The following is a 16,353-nucleotide window of genomic DNA, read 5'->3' on the forward strand; positions in this document are numbered from 1 at the left end:
TACTTATTGGCCTTGGTTCAACAGTACAGTCACAATGTCCCTCAAAGGATCACCCTATCCTGTTGCATAACTACAGTTTACCTATTGGCCTTGGTTCAACATTACAGTCACAATGTTGCTCAAAGGATCAACCCATCCTGTTGCATAACTACAGTTGACCAGCCCGGCCCACCTCACCTCACCTCGGGGCAGTCAGTTTGCCCACCTCCGGTAGGCCTATCCTAGCCTATAAAGCCCCAATCCTCCCTTCAGCTCCTTGCACTGCACTCAGGCTTCCAGCCCCATCCCCACCACCAGCCCAGGAACAAGCCATCTCTACCAGGAACAGCCAGAGCCATCCATCCACCTGGAACCTCAGCCATGCAGTCTGCCGAGACCAACACCAAGCTGAACCGGGGTTGCCTGCTCCTGGCTCTGAGGCGATACAGCGCTGCCGTCCACAACATGGAACAGACTGTCCTCCTCCCCAGCTTGCTCAGAGATGTGGAGTCAGACTCCGAGGAAGAAGACGACTGTTTCCAGGATTGTCGCTCTGCAGCCGAAAGCTCCTGTAAAGACCTCTATGACTACTACCTGATGCTGAAGGCCGTCAGGAACGCAGTGGAGAGCGGACTGGTCCAGCTGGATGACCGCAAGGCCAAGACCCAGAACCACCTGTCCCTGAGTAAGACCCTGGAGCCCATGCTGGAGGCTGACCCAGAGGCCCTGTTCCACTTCCACCTCAGGGGACTGTTCTCTGTCATGGGAAACCTCACCAAGAAGTCCCAGGGCGTCACGACCAAGTACATGGACATCATTGGAATAATGCATTAGAATAACTAGGCTCAGGTTAACTCCAAATCGACAAAACAAAACAAGCAACACATTTTGGGCCTTGAACATAACTAAGATTTACAACTGTCAAAGCTGTTTACACATACTGTCAATAACACCAAGTTGTGTATAAAATTGAATAAAGGTGCTTTATCATAACTGACTTCTGCATGTCTATTTTTTTGTTTGTTTGTCTTTGAAATGTCCAAGACTTTCAGTGATTGGTGTTAAAAGAGCACATACAGCAACTGCAGGATTACAATTATGTTAGCTGATCTACTTCCCCGTTCTGTATTTATCAAGATCAACATAGCAGATAATACTGATCCTGATATGAAATACATTTCATTGTGTGAGAACTGTGAACAGCTCAGAATTGTGTCTTCTTGGACAACCCCTGTCACAAGCTTTCAACTCACCTTGGTGATCGAAGCCTGGGCGGGCGTCCAAGGCAACTGTCACATTGAATAAGAAAATGATGCTATTCTAAATCCATGAACAACAGGCGATAATACAACCTATTATCTGGAACACAATGACACCCACTTTATTGGAGAGGAATAATATTCTGTGCAAACAAGAGCACATTATTTGAGTAGGATTTGTTTTATTATATACAAGACTCTTTAGATTTCACGTAATGTAATGGGTGATCGCATTAACACCAACAGGGGACTACAGAGACAGGTGGTATTCTGTTCAAATGTTCTCTCCTCTCCTTCAGCCAACCTCCTACACTCAGCGAATTGGGTGAAAAGGCTCCACGATCTCAGCAAATGTCTTCTTCTCTGTGGAGATCAAACACAAGAAAACCCACTTGATTAAATACTGAATTAAAAATGACTGACGTACGTACAATCAGTGAGTTGCCCCGAGTTTTGTGAAACGAGCTGGGTTGATTGCTCTGTGCATGTCAATGCCGTATTCATTTTAAAGAAATCAATAACATAAAACGTGCCAATGACGTAACATTTGGTGTAGGATAGTAGGTATTTCTTGGGGTCACAACTAGAGCCTGGAGGGCTGTTTTATTTATCTGCTGGTCCATGAGAACATTATGAAGGCTTGGGGTGTTGTTGATAGAATCTAGCCTAGCGACTGACTCGTCTTGAACACAGATCATTCATGTCTTCCTATGTGGACATCAGTCCAATCCATTTACCTTTGTCTGAAAAGTTCTCTGGGTGGAGTCGTACATATTCGTTCATGTCCCGGTCCAGTTTAGCGTATGTGTAGTTCTCGTGTTTGGTGACATGGTAACCAATGAACCAACCAATAGATGCCAGCAAGGCTTGCCGGTGAACACCTGCAAAAACAAAGACAAAAGTACAAAAGTACATTGAGACTGATATAAAATGACATAAAATAGGAGCATTTTTTTTGCTTCATTAAATAATCCAACAAATCTTCTGTCATTGATCGAGACAGGTGGGTCCACCCCAAAGTGCCGCATTTCACGATGACACTCACCGGTCATTGATCAATGAGAGAAGATTTGTAATAGACAAGATGGCGGTGTACACATTGTTGGATTAATTCATGGAGCAAAACATTTATTTTAATAAGAGGTTTATTCAAAATTAAAAACGGACCCCCTGCAACTGTACACAGTCATTTCATGAGACTCCAGTTTCCACGAATCGAGAACATAGATAGTATTGCCAATACCTGGTTAGTTAAAAAAATCTCTGGCAACGTTTTGTATTGGCAGACCTGTAACTCCCAGTATAATAGATACCAATTTTGGGGGGTTAAATCACATTTTGGTGTACAGTCTGTAACTAGTATTAGCCTACATCAGCCTGGTAAAGTGTAATTTCTATATTATTAAAATACCTAGAGAGCCTATTTTTATGTGTAGATTTGTGGTCCTCTGTAGCTCAGCTGGTAGAGCATGGCGCTTGTAACGCCAAGGTAGTGGGTTCGATCCCCGGGACCACCCATACGTAAAAATGTATTCACACATGACTGTAAGTCGCTTTGGATAAAAGCGTCTGCTAAATGGCATATTACTATTATTAGATACAATTTAGCTAATTCACCATACTGTTACGCTGAACAGCCAAGGAGCCTGCCTACACACAATAACACACCTAGCTTCGATGAAACCAGGAATTTTTAAATGTAAAAAACGATCTGGGTTGCACCGACGATAAGACATCCTGACATGACTGATATGATGTCAGTCGACAGAATGGCCACATTTCATAGACCAATCGATGTCAGTTATTATTGCAGACTACAAAAATCAATTTTTCCATAAATGAGTGTTATTATGCAACGTTACCTTATTGAACATTCATTTACACTAGACAGTGAATTTTTGTTAAGAATGGAAGCTGTCAAGCAGTGTTCTGATGTTTGTAGCCAGCTGTCAAGCTAACTACCAGTTAACGTAGCGTATGTGTTTGTAGGCAACGGTGCTAGCTAGCCGGATAACGTTAATCGTTAAATTTGTTTGATCATTAAAAAACTGTTAGCTGGGCATTATAAAGCCAATTACATTAAATGGCTTGACCTGGCTCTCGGTTGAGATCAAACTAGCTAGCTAACAGTTAGTTACGGTAATCTTGTTTAGCGGCTTGTGCTAGGCGATGCTAACGTGAGCTAGCCAGCTAGCTAACCCTACCTGATTTCATGGGCGGCCTACGGTTGAGGGCATTCTGTAGCATCGCCGAGCACCAGCCGATAAGACCGAGCCAGACAGAGTTTCGGTTTATTATTCCTGGAGGTGGAAGGACCTTCGCCTCATCTGGAAGCCCCATGTCGGAAAATGCACTGATCCAAACAATCAAATTATTATTATTATAAACTGACTTTGTTGACTAGCCTATTAGCGCTTCACCTCACAGAGGAAATCAAGGGCATATTCTTTAGCCGTCCAGTGTAACCGTGACACCAGTCCGCCAAGGAACCAAACAGCTGGTTCCGCCGAAAAAATCGGATTCTTCTGTTTTTCAGTTCACAAAATACCTTGTATTATTGGCAAACATATTTGCATGGTTTATTTTCATCAAAGAAAAACATATTTCATTAATTCACTCATTTCCCCCCAACCCTCTAAAGTTGACTACATTTCAATTGGCCCTGACCCTGTATATAGCTTCCTGTCCTATTTCTTATTTCACTTGTTTTTTTGTTATACTTTTTTTTATATTGAATACTGCACTGTTGGGTAGCGCTTGCAAGTTTAGCATTTGTACTTGTACATGTGACAAATAAAACTTTAACTAGTTGATGGTTGGGAATATTTTGCAATAAAAAACAGCGATACTGGAGCATTGAGGTAGATACAGTGCATTTGGAAAGTATTCAGACCCCTTCCCTTTTTCCACATTTTTTTACATTACAGCCTTATTCTAAAATGGATTAAAAAAATAACAATTCTCATCAATCTACACACAATACCCCATAAAGACAAAGCGAAAACAGGTTTACATATTTACATAAGTATTCAGACCCTTTGCAATGAGACTCGAAATTGAGCTCAGGTGCATCCTGTTTCCATTGATCATCCTTGAGAAGTTTTGACAACTTGATTGGACTCCACCTGTGGTAAATTCAATTGATTGGACATGATTTGGAAAGGCACACACCTGTCTATATAAGGTCCCACAGATGACAGTGCATGTCAGAGCAAAAACCAAGCCATGAGGTCAAAGGAATTGTGTCGAGGCACAGATCTGGGGAACGGTACCAAAAAATGTCTGCAGCATGGAAGAAGTTTGGAACCACCAAGACTCTTCCTAGAGCTGGCTGCTTGGCCAAACTGAGCAATCAGGGGAGAATGGCCTTGGTCAGGGAAGTGACCAAGAACCCGATGGTCACTCTGACAGAGCTCCAGAGTTCCTCTGTGGAGATGGGTGAAACTTCCAGAAGGACAACCATCTCTGCAGCACTCCACCAATCAGGCCTTTATGGTAGAGTGGCCAGATGGAAGCCACTCTTCAGTAAAAGGCACATGAAAGCCCGCTTGGAGTTTGCCAAAAGGCACCTAAAGGACTCTCAGACCATGAGAAACAAGATTCTCTGGTCTGATGAAACCAAGATTGAACTCTTTGGCCTGAATGCCAAGCGTCACGTCTGGAGGAAACCTGGCACCATCCCTACGTTGAAGCATGGTGGTGGCAGATGAGGGGATAAAACAATTTAATCAATTTTAGAGTAAGGCTGTAACGTAACAAAATGTGGAAAAAGTGAAGGTGTCTGAATTCTTTCCGAATGCACTGTACTTTTCTCCTTCCCGCCCTGCTGACACCCAGGTGGGTCACCCAGGACATCTCTGTGCCTGGCAGATATCTCAGCTTGGATGTCGGCCCACCACCTCAAGCTCAACCTCGACAAGACGAAGATGCTCTTCCTCCCGGGGAAGGCCTGCCCGCTCCAAGACCTCTCCATCACAGTTGACAACTCCATGGTGTCCTCCTCCCAGAGTGCAAATAACCTTGGTGTGACCCTGGACAACAACCTGTCGTTCTCTGCAAACATCAAAGCAGTGACTCGCTCCTGCAGGTTCATGCTCTACAACATCCGTAGAGTACGACCCCACCTCATACAGGAAGTGGCGCAGGTCTTAATCCAGGCGCTTGTCATCTCCCGTCTGGATTACTGCATCTCGCTGTTGGCTGGGCTCCCTGCTTGTGCCATCAGACCCCTGCAACTTATCCAGAACGCTGCAGCTCGCCTGTTGTTCAACCTTCCCAAGTTCTCCCATGTCACCCTGCTCCTCTGCACACTCCACTGGCTTCCAGTCGAAGCTCGCATCCACTACAAGACCATGGCGCTTGCCTACGGAGCAGCAAGAACTGCTTCAGCCTATGCTCAAACCCTACATCCCAACTCGAGCATTCCGTTCTGCCACCTCTGGTCTCTTGGCCCTCCCACCCCTACGGCAGGGCAGCTCCCACTCAGCTCAGTCCAAGCTCTTCTCTGTCCTGGAATTCCCATGGTGGAACCAGCTTCCCCCTGAAGCTAGGACAGCAGAGTCCCTGCCCATCTTCCCGAAAACATCTGAAACTCTACCTCTTCAAGGAGTATCTTAAATAATCCCACAGTACCCCCACCCCCCTTTGTGAACTAACACTTGCACTTGACTTTACTAGCTCAGACCTTGCTGATAGCTACTTTATTGAGGAAAAATGTACTTACTATGCCTGTGATATGTGGTTGTCTCACCTACTGTCGCTATCTTAAGATGAATGCACTAACTGTAAGTCGCTCTGGATAAGAGTGTTTGCTAAATGTCAAACGTAAATGTCATTGAGGTAGATATGTACATAAAGGTAGGGGTAAATTCACAAGGCAACAGGATAGATAATAAACAGTAGGAGCAAGGTATACGTGGTGAGTGTGGGGGGAGTAATAGTGACCAGTAGTAGGATAAATAGTTAGATACTAATGGTAATGGCAATAAATAATCAATGAACAGCAGCGTTCATTCTGTAATAACGTAGTAATAACCTCCCAACTCCCTACCAGTACATCATCATCATCATCATCATCATCATCATCATATTCCTACTGTACTTTATGTGTATCAGTTCACTGGCTGGTCAGTAAGTAAATATGCAATAAACAGTGCATACCATACCATATTAGAGACTACTGTTCATGCAATATTTCTACAATTTCTCTTCATAAAATTTGATTTTAAAATCTAACCTTAATCACAATGACAACCTTATGCTTAATCCTAACCTTAAATTAAGACCAAAAAGCAAAACATTTTTTTGTTTTCATGAATTTGTGCGATATTTCCCATTTTGAATTTGTGTCTGTGGTACTGGAAACCCTGCTGCTGTTGCTGAGGCTGAGTGAACAGCACTGTTGGTGGAAAAAGCCCTGTTGCCGATTTTGCTGAGCAGACTGAATGCATATCGAAATACTTTGAAGTCGGGGAATATCCCCACGTTTTTGGTAAGTGTAGTTAGTATTTTAAATACCACGATTATTTAGCGAGCCAATTGCCACAATAAACATATTTGCTAGCGACCGAGAGCTAGCTAGGGAACGTTACTACCTAGCTAAAAGCTAGCTGACGTACGCGTTAGCTGTGTTCTGAGGGGAAACCATCGCTTGCTAGCTAGTTAGCTAGCTTGTTTGCTTTTGGAGAGGGGATCTTAGTTTTTTAGCTACTAGATAACAACCAGAAGAGCTGAACAATTGTTCGTTTAGGTGAGTGATATATTTGATTAGCTAAACAAGAGAGGTTGCTAACTAGCTAGTTAGGTAGTTAAATCATTGCACCCAGAGAGTTAACGTATGCTGCAGCTAACCACTGATGCATACTCTCCCTGGAAAATATTATAGTCTTGTTATTCTAAGAGAAATAATAACCATTAGCCTTTGTTTGCCGAATACTGATTGGATTGTTTTTGTATTAAAACGTTAGCTATATCGACATGTTATAGTCAGGTAGAATAGAACAATGAAAGTTGAAAATATTGTTTCATGTGATTGTAAAGGGGTGGGGGACTTGGGGCCATAACCAGGGCTCTTTCCGTTATGGACAGCCAATACATTTGGTTTGCTTTCATTGGATACGTGTCAGTAACTTGCTAACGTTAGCTAGATTTCAGTTGAAACCCGTGAAAGTAGCTTGGCCATCAATTAAATCTAGCTGCATCATGCAATTTCTCTTTTCCTTTCCAGGTTTGCATGCCACATGATAGGCCTACTTCAAAGCAGAAAGCACTGTCTGATATTTAAAACATAGCTAGCTATTACAGTATTATGATCAAATATAGCGTACTATTTCCAATGCATATGTTACGAGGCTGTAACTTGATGGTAGCTTGTGGCTAGCTATAGGGGTTGTTGGTTTGGCTTGTTCTCTCTCTCTCTCTCTCTCTCTCTCTCTCTCTCTCTCTCTCTCTCTCTCTCTCTCTCTCTCTCTCTCTCTGTCTGTCTGTCTGTCTGTCTGTCTGTCTGTCTGTCTGTCTGTCTGTCTGTCTGTGTGTGTGTCTGTGTGTGTGTGGACTTCTCCTTGCAGTCCTCCCAGCATCACACCATTAGCCCCTGGCAACCAGTCCATAAAGACACATGCACACTAGACCCTGGCAACCAGTCCATAAAGACACATGCACACTAGACCCTGCCATAGCAACGTCTTGGATCCCCCTGCCATAGCAACGTCTTGGATCCCCCTGCCATAGCAACGTCTTGGATCCTTCAAGAGGAAAAAACAGTGAATGTGCTTCAGGGAAACACAATGGCTCTTTTGATGTGATGCATAAAAGGCAGCATTTAGAACTAAACACTTACTGTCAGATGCTGATTAAATGTCAACAGTTGCTTTCTTTCACTTGTAGAATCTTAAAAGCTTCAAGAGCAACTATTGCCGCTGTTGATGAAATGCAGAACTAATCAACACCTCTTTTTGGGAATAGACCTTAACTTAAATGACGTAATGTGCACATATGCTATGCAATATATCTTTGCAAGCATAGGGCTAACGTTATCTAAACTATGCTGAAGGAAACGGTAGGAAGAGGCAGTGTAGCCAAACAGTGCGTAATACAGGAGGTTTATAAAGAAAAACAATTCTGCAAGGCCAGTGTTTGTATTAAGAATAATAATAATATGCCATTTAGCAGACGCTTTTATCCAACGCGACTTACAGTCGTGCGGGCATACATTTTTGTGTATGGGTGGTCCCGGGGATCGAACCCACTACCCTGGCGTTACAAGCGCCGTGCTCTACCAGCTGAGCTACAGAGGACCACACTATTAGGTGTAATTCAAGATAACTAAGCCAAATGAAGAGATCAGTACACTAACGTTGTCAGCAGGTACCACACATGTTGTTGATTACCACTGCAGAATGACTTAGAATATTCTGTTATGCAATCCACTGATTTCTCTCTCTTTCTCACTCTCCCCCCCCCCCCCCCCCCCCCCCCCCCCCCCCCTCTTTTCATCAACAGTTTAGGATGAGCATGGAAGATTATGACTACCTGTTCAAAATTGTACTAATAGGAAATGCTGGTGTTGGGAAAACCTGCCTAGTCCGCCGCTTCACTCAGGTTAGTATCATAATCATACATCAAACCTGCCTAGTCCGCCGCTTCACTCAGGTTAGTATCGTAATCATACATCAAACCTGCCTGGTCAGACGGTTCACTCAGGTTAGTATCGTAATCATACATCAAACCTGCCTGGTCAGACGGTTCACTCAGGTTAGTATCATAATCATACAGTCTCATCAATGAGTTGCAACAAAACAATTAATTCTAATTCTGTAATTTTTCGGCCCATTTCCCAGGGCCTTTTCCCGCCTGGACAAGGGGCTACCATAGGAGTTGACTTCATGATCAAGACTGTGGAGATCAAAGGGGAAAAAGTCAAGGTCTGTCAATCACACTTCATGTACAATTACTTTTGTGTACCTATAAAGCATGGTTCCCTGACTGGTGGCCCATGGGCCGAATTTGACCCGTGGGTGATTTTATTTGGTCCCCCGAGTTTTCTGAGACTGTAAAAACACCAGCAACTCAGCTCCAAGTGATTTTAATTTTGGAAAAATGTACCAAAGTATTCTCATGCAGAATAGAGAGAGATATATGTGATCATATACAAATGTAAGCAAGGTTTGAAATGATTATGTTTTAGTCAAATATGATATCTGTTTGGGCTTCTTGCGGTCAATTTACAGTCTACACAGTATTTGTAGTTATGTTCCGGCCCCCAGACCATCCACTCAAGAAAAAATCAGTCTGCAGCTGAATCTAGTTGATATTCCCTGCTATAAAGGATTTATCAAGCATCTATGTAGTGTTAATAAAGGCTTAATGAATGCTATATAAACCTTTGTAACTGCCTTATCATTAGTTTAATGCTCTATAAACCTTTGTAACTGCCTTATCATTAGTTTAATGCTCTATAAACCTTTGTAACTGCCTTATCATTAGTTTAATGCTCTATAAACCTTTGTAACTGCCTTATCATGAGTTTAATGCTCTATAAACCTTTGTAACTGCCTTATCATGAGTTTAATGCTCTATAAACCTTTGTAACTGCCTTATCATTAGTTTAATGCTCTATAAACCTTTGTAACTGCCTTATTATTAGTTTAATGCTCTACAAACCTTTGTAACTGCCTTATCATGAGTTTAATGCTCTATAAACCTTTGTAACTGCCTTATCATTAGTTTAATGCTCTATAAACCTTTGTAACTGCCTTATCATGAGTTTAATGCTCTATAAACCTTTGTAACTGCCTTATCATTAGTTTAATGCTCTATAAACCTTTGTAACTGCCTTATCATTAGTTTAATGCTCTATAAACCTTTGTAACTGCCTTATCATGAGTTTAATGCTCTATAAACCATTGTAACTGCCTTATCATTAGTTTAATGCTCTATAAACCTTTGTAACTGCCTTATCATTAGTTTAATGCTCTATAAACCGTTGTAACTGCCTTATCATTAGTTTAATGCTCTATAAACCTTTGTAACTGCCTTATCATTAGTTTAATGCTCTATAAACCTTTGTAACTGCCTTATCATTAGTTTAATGCTCTATAAACCTTTGTAACTGCCTTATCATTAGTTTAATGCTCTATAAACCTTTGTAACTGCCTTATCATTAGTTTAATGCTCTATAAACCTTTGTAACTGCCTTATCACGAGTTTAATGCTCTATAAACCTTTGTAACTGCCTTATCATTAGTTTAATGCTCTATAAACCTTTGTAACTGCCTTATCACGAGTTTAATGCTCTATAAACCTTTGTAACTGCCTTATCATTAGTTTAATGCTCTATAAACCTTTGTAACTGCCTTATCATTAGTTTAATGCTCTATAAACCTTTGTAACTGCCTTATCACGAGTTTAATGCTCTATAAACCTTTGTAACTGCCTTATCACGAGTTTAATGCTCTATAAACCTTTGTAACTGCCTTATCACGAGTTTAATGCTCTATAAACCTTTGTAACTGCCTTATCATTAGTTTAATGCTCTATAAACCTGTGTAACTGCCTTATCACGAGTTTAATGCTCTATAAACCTTTGTAACTGCCTTATCACGAGTTTAATGCTCTATAAACCTTTGTAACTGCCTTATCATGAGTTTAATGCTCTATAAACCTTTGTAACTGCCTTATCATTAGTTTAATGCTCTATAAACCTGTGTAACTGCCTTATTATTAGTTTAATGCTCTATAAACCTTTGTAACTGCCTTATCACGAGTTTAATGCTCTATAAACCTTTGTAACTGCCTTATCATTAGTTTAATGCTCTATAAACCTGTGTAACTGCCTTATCACGAGTTTAATGCTCTATAAACCTTTGTAACTGCCTTATCACGAGTTTAATGCTCTATAAACCTTTGTAACTGCCTTATCATTAGTTTAATGCTCTATAAACCTTTGTAACTGCCTTATCATGAGTTGAATGCTCTATAAACCTTTGTAACTGCCTTATCATTAGTTTAATGCTCTATAAACCTTTGTAACTGCCTTATCATTAGTTTAATGCTCTATAAACTGTTGTAACTGCCTTATCATTAGTTTAATGCTCTATAAACCTTTGTAACTGCCTTATCATTAGTTTAATGCTCTATAAACCTTTGTAACTGCCTTATCATGAGTTTAATGCTCTATAAACCTTTGTAACTGCCTTATCATTAGTTTAATGCTCTATAAACCTTTGTAACTGCCTTATCATTAGTTTAATGCTCTATAAACCGTTGTAACTGCCTTATCATTAGTTTAATGCTCTATAAACCTTTGTAACTGCCTTATCATTAGTTTAATGCTCTATAAACCTTTGTAACTGCCTTATCATTAGTTTAATGCTCTATAAACCTTTGTAACTGCCTTATCACGAGTTTAATGCTCTATAAACCTTTGTAACTGCCTTATCATTAGTTTAATGCTCTATAAACCTTTGTAACTGCCTTATCATTAGTTTAATGCTCTATAAACCTTTGTAACTGCCTTATCACGAGTTTAATGCTCTATAAACCTTTGTAACTGCCTTATCACGAGTTTAATGCTCTATAAACCTTTGTAACTGCCTTATCATTAGTTTAATGCTCTATAAACCTTTGTAACTGCCTTATCATTAGTTTAATGCTCTATAAACCTTTGTAACTGCCTTATCACGAGTTTAATGCTCTATAAACCTTTGTAACTGCCTTATCATGAGTTTAATGCTCTATAAACCTTTGTAACTGCCTTATCATTAGTTTAATGCTCTATAAACCTGTGTAACTGCCTTATCATTAGTTTCATGTGGGACCAGATTATTTTAAACACCATGAGAATCAAAGAACAAACCTTACCTCAACATTGACTGTGATGTGTGGTTGTCTGACCCACCTTTAGTTAAATGAATGCACAGACTAAGTCGCTCTGGATGAGAACGTCTGCGAGGCTTTAAATGACCAAAATGTAAAAACAGTGGTAACGTGATTTGAACACATATTTTCCTCCCAGCTGCAGATCTGGGACACAGCAGGCCAGGAGCGTTTCCGTTCCATCACCCAGAGTTACTACAGGAGTGCCAACGCCCTCATCCTCACCTATGACATCACATGTGAGGACTCCTTCCGGTGCCTTCCAGAATGGCTGAGGGAGATTGAGCAGTATGCCAACACCACCGTGGTCACTATTTTAGTCGGTGAGATAGCGTTCACATGCTGTAGTAACGTGCGTCCTGTACGACACCCTATTGCTTTGAAATGTTTGACCAGAGCTCAACGTGGACCAAAAGCAGTGCGTCACATTACATCACATTGATGTCAATATCCCTCTGGTTAAAGGTCAAGCCCATACAAAGCTATGGTCATCAGTCCAAGGACCAGCTCAACGTAGTAATCAAAAGTTATTCGGTATTAAAAGTAGATGGCATCTCGAAAATGTGCTATTGGCTTTATCAGGGTGGGATCAGATGTCCTAAAGGCATACCTACCGGTAACTAGTTTATGTGGTTTTATCAGACAATGGACAACGAGATAATATTAGATGCAATTGTTCCACGGGGTGAGGTTACCATATCTCCACTCTAGAATCTGGGAAGGGATTTTATCAAGAGTGAAAAGCTTTATAGAAAATGTATAAAGTAAAATGTATGTTGTTATTGGATACTTTCCATCCTAGCTGCTATTGAGAATATTTAGATTAGATAACTCCCTTTTGGAACGTTGGTTTGTTTTTTTGCCAGAGCACAGAACTTGTGAAAAGATCAACAGTATCGTTGAACGTCAGTGATGCTCACAGTCACACCGTAACAATCAGCCTATGCATCAGGCCTCTCTATCTAACATTCAATATTAAAGATGAATATTTCCCTTTTTCCCCCCAGGTAATAAGATTGACCTAGCTGAGAAGAGGGAAGTCCTGAGGCAGAGAGCTGAAGAGTTTGCGGATTCCCAGAGCATGCTGTACCTGGAGACGTCAGCCAAGGAGTCTGACAACGTGGAGAAGCTCTTTCTGGATCTGGCCTGCGAGCTGATCCGCGAAGCCAAACAGAACACGCTGGACAACAATGACACAGCGAACGCTACGCCCGGAGAGGGAAAGGCCATCAGCTACCTGGGCTGCTGCGGCACAAACTAGTCCGGACGCCAGAGAGCTGGGGGGGGTCGCGTTCATTCCTGTTCATAAAGGACACCAAACACCAACAAGTGGGGTTCTTATCGGACAGATTTAGCTCAGTACCTTTCCGGGTTACCCTCTGTTTTGGGACGTTTTTTCTTCCGTTTTAATGCCTATTGAACGCGACCCTGAGCTGTAGTGTGACCAGCACACTAGCTGTAAAATAGATCTGACACAGTGGAGTAGAGATGGCAGGATGCCTCTGTCTGTCTGTGCCAGTCCAGACTCCATGGTGCCACTGTCAGTCCCGAGTCCCTCCATGCCTTTTACCCTCAAAACAGAACAAGGATCTGATCTGTCCAATCACCACCTTGTTGTTTTTTATCCTCCTGAAGAATATAAATATGTTCAGAGGATGCAATACAAGCTGCTGCCACTAGATGGGAGTACAGAGCTTTATCCCTGGTGCAACGGGATTGAACACACTGTACTGTAGGCCTTGTTGCAAGCTGATGTGTCATTGGGAGTTTTCAAAGGAAATCTTAGGAAGGTTCAATGAGTTAAATGTATTCATGCACCATTCATTTCATTCAACGGAAAAAATATGGTTGTGCCTCCTGTCCTGTGGGTTGGTGGGTAACTCCAGGAGAAGTCACTAGTTGCTAGTTACCTGATTTTAAAGCACTACAATTATTTCCTCACAGACAGGAGGACATGTACAGCCCATTCAAGTTTTTAATTTGTCAACAATGATCTGAATGAGATTTAATAGTTAAATGCGTTTGCTGTGTGGGGATGGTAAAAACCACCCACCCACCCACCCACCCAACCCCCCAACCCCCCAACCACCCAACCACCCAACCCCCCAACCACCCAACCCCCCAACCCCCCAACCAACCAACCACCCAACCAACCAACCACCCAACCACCCAACCACCCAACCCCCAACCACCCAATCCCCCAACCCCCCAACCCCCCAACCACCCAACCACCCAACCCCCCAACCCCCCAACCACCCAACCACCCAACCAACCAACCACCCAACCAACCAACCACCCAACCCCCCAACCACCCAACCCCCCAACCACCCCCCCAACCACCCAACCACCCAACCCCCCAACCCCCCAACCCCCCAACCACCCAACCACCCCCCCAACCACCCAACCACCCAACCCCCCAACCCCCCAACCACCCAACCCCCCAACCACCCAACCACCCCCCCAACCACCCAACCACCCAACCACCCAACCCCCCAACCACCCAACCCCCCAACCACCCAACCACCCAACCCCCCAACCACCCAACCCCCCAACCACCCCCCCAACCACCCAACCCCCCAACCCCCCAACCACCCAACCCCCCAACCACCCAACCACCCACCCAACCCCCCAACCACCCAACCACCCCCCCAACCCCCCAACCACCCAACCACCCAACCCCCCAACCCCCCAACCACCCAACCCCCCAACCCCCCAACCCCCCAACCACCCAACCCCCCAACCACCCAACCCCCCAACCCCCCAACCACCCAACCCCCCAACCACCCAACCCCCCAACCACCCAACCACCCAACCCCCCAACCACCCAACCCCCCAACCCCCCAACCACCCAACCCCCCAACCAACCAACCACCCAACCCCCCAACCACCCAACCACCCAACCAACCAACCACCCAACCACCCAACCACCCAACCCCCCAACCAACCAACCCCCCAACCACCCAACCACCCCCCCAACCACCCAACCACCCAACCACCCAACCACCCCCCCAACCACCCAACCCCCCAACCCCCCAACCAACCAACCACCCAACACCCCAACCACCCAACCACCCAACCCCCCAACCACCCAACCACCCAACCACTTAACAAAAAATACAATTCAGACACTTATGCATTTAAAATTTGATTCATGCTACACGAAATTGTTTGTTCGTTAGCTATTGTGTCCTACCCCTACAATGCACATGCTTTGATATAGTGATATTATACACCCTTTCAAATTTAGGCTTCCTCAGTTGACCTATTGGTTATTGAATAATTGATTGGCGCCATCATTACAGTATTGAAAGAAATGAAAAGCCAATTTACCAGAAGTGATCCGTTTTTGGGGGTTTTGTGTTTGTTTCCTCATCAGTTCACTTCATGTCCCGAGAGCTCACGGTAAAAAGTTCAAATTCCTTCTAGTAGTATACTGCCTGTGTGGTTTAATTCATTTCAAACCTTATCATTATAAAATTGATTGCATATATACATTTTTGTCTCTCGGCTCAATTAACTGAAATGTCTATTGGTGTGCAGGAGTTTGACACGCCTGATTGCAATGCAGGTCTACGTTCCAAATGGCACCCTATTCCCTTTATAGTGAGTGCACTACCTTCGACTGGAGCTCTACGGGCCCTGATCAAAAGTAGCGCACTATATAGGGAATAGGGTGCCATTTGGGATGCAAGATGAAGTTTTGTTTTTGTCTGCGTTGTCCATGAATGATGTTGTTCGTTTCAGATAATGGTCCAGTGTTTATGAATGATGTTGTACGTTTCAGATAATGGTCCAGTGTTTATGAATGATGTTGTTCGTTTCAGATAATGGTCCAGTGTTTATGAATGATGTTGTTCGTTTCAGATAATGGACCAGTGTCTTTGACTAACCGTAACAATTCCCTTAATGTGTTTGTCTGATTGTTTTGCACAACGAAACTGTGAATCTTTCTTTTTCGTTTAAATAGATTCTCAACATTTTACCTGCTGCTATATTGTGTTCACATTTTCATGTTGTCTAATATGAAATCAAACCCATACTCAAGAATAGATTACATTTATTCTTAAGTTAAACAGAATTCTGTAGCGCCAATTGCAAACTTTATTTGATGAATGCATTATTACTTGATAATGCATTTAATAATGTACTACATTAAAACTATTGAGTTAATACACAGCCATTAGTCAGTATCTAGTTAGCTGCACGGAAAATATATTTAAACCTTTCAAGCGTTTAAACA

The 16,353-nt window shown here is 42.7% G+C and overlaps 3 protein-coding genes across 3 annotated transcripts; 2 read left to right on the plus strand and 1 right to left on the minus strand.

Annotated features, from left to right (window-relative positions):
• Positions 1 to 274: 274 nt before the first annotated feature.
• Positions 275 to 976, plus strand: thrsp (thyroid hormone responsive). The gene has a single exon (XM_084143361.1). The coding sequence runs from the start codon at positions 361 to 363 to the stop codon at positions 811 to 813; it is 453 nt and encodes a 150-aa protein (XP_083999487.1). The 5' UTR covers positions 275 to 360; the 3' UTR covers positions 814 to 976.
• Positions 977 to 1,400: 424 nt separating this feature from the next.
• Positions 1,401 to 3,699, minus strand: ndufc2 (NADH:ubiquinone oxidoreductase subunit C2). The gene is made up of 3 exons (XM_084143362.1): positions 3,443 to 3,699; positions 1,976 to 2,119; positions 1,401 to 1,601 (listed from the first exon to the last, which is right to left on the minus strand). Exons 1-3 carry the CDS (start codon positions 3,576 to 3,578, stop codon positions 1,552 to 1,554), a joined length of 330 nt encoding a protein of 109 aa, XP_083999488.1. The 5' UTR covers positions 3,579 to 3,699; the 3' UTR covers positions 1,401 to 1,551.
• Positions 3,700 to 6,637: 2,938 nt separating this feature from the next.
• On the plus strand, positions 6,638 to 13,987 carry rab30 (RAB30, member RAS oncogene family). Its single transcript, XM_084142834.1, has 5 exons — positions 6,638 to 6,729; positions 8,739 to 8,837; positions 9,077 to 9,160; positions 12,253 to 12,436; positions 13,121 to 13,987. Exons 2-5 carry the CDS (start codon positions 8,745 to 8,747, stop codon positions 13,372 to 13,374), a joined length of 615 nt encoding a protein of 204 aa, XP_083998960.1. The 5' UTR covers positions 6,638 to 6,729; positions 8,739 to 8,744; the 3' UTR covers positions 13,375 to 13,987.
• The last annotated feature ends 2,366 nt before the right edge of the window (positions 13,988 to 16,353 follow it).

This window comes from Coregonus lavaretus, assembly GCF_964263955.1.
Source record: "Coregonus lavaretus genome assembly, chromosome: 26".
NCBI lineage: Eukaryota > Metazoa > Chordata > Actinopteri > Salmoniformes > Salmonidae > Coregonus > Coregonus lavaretus.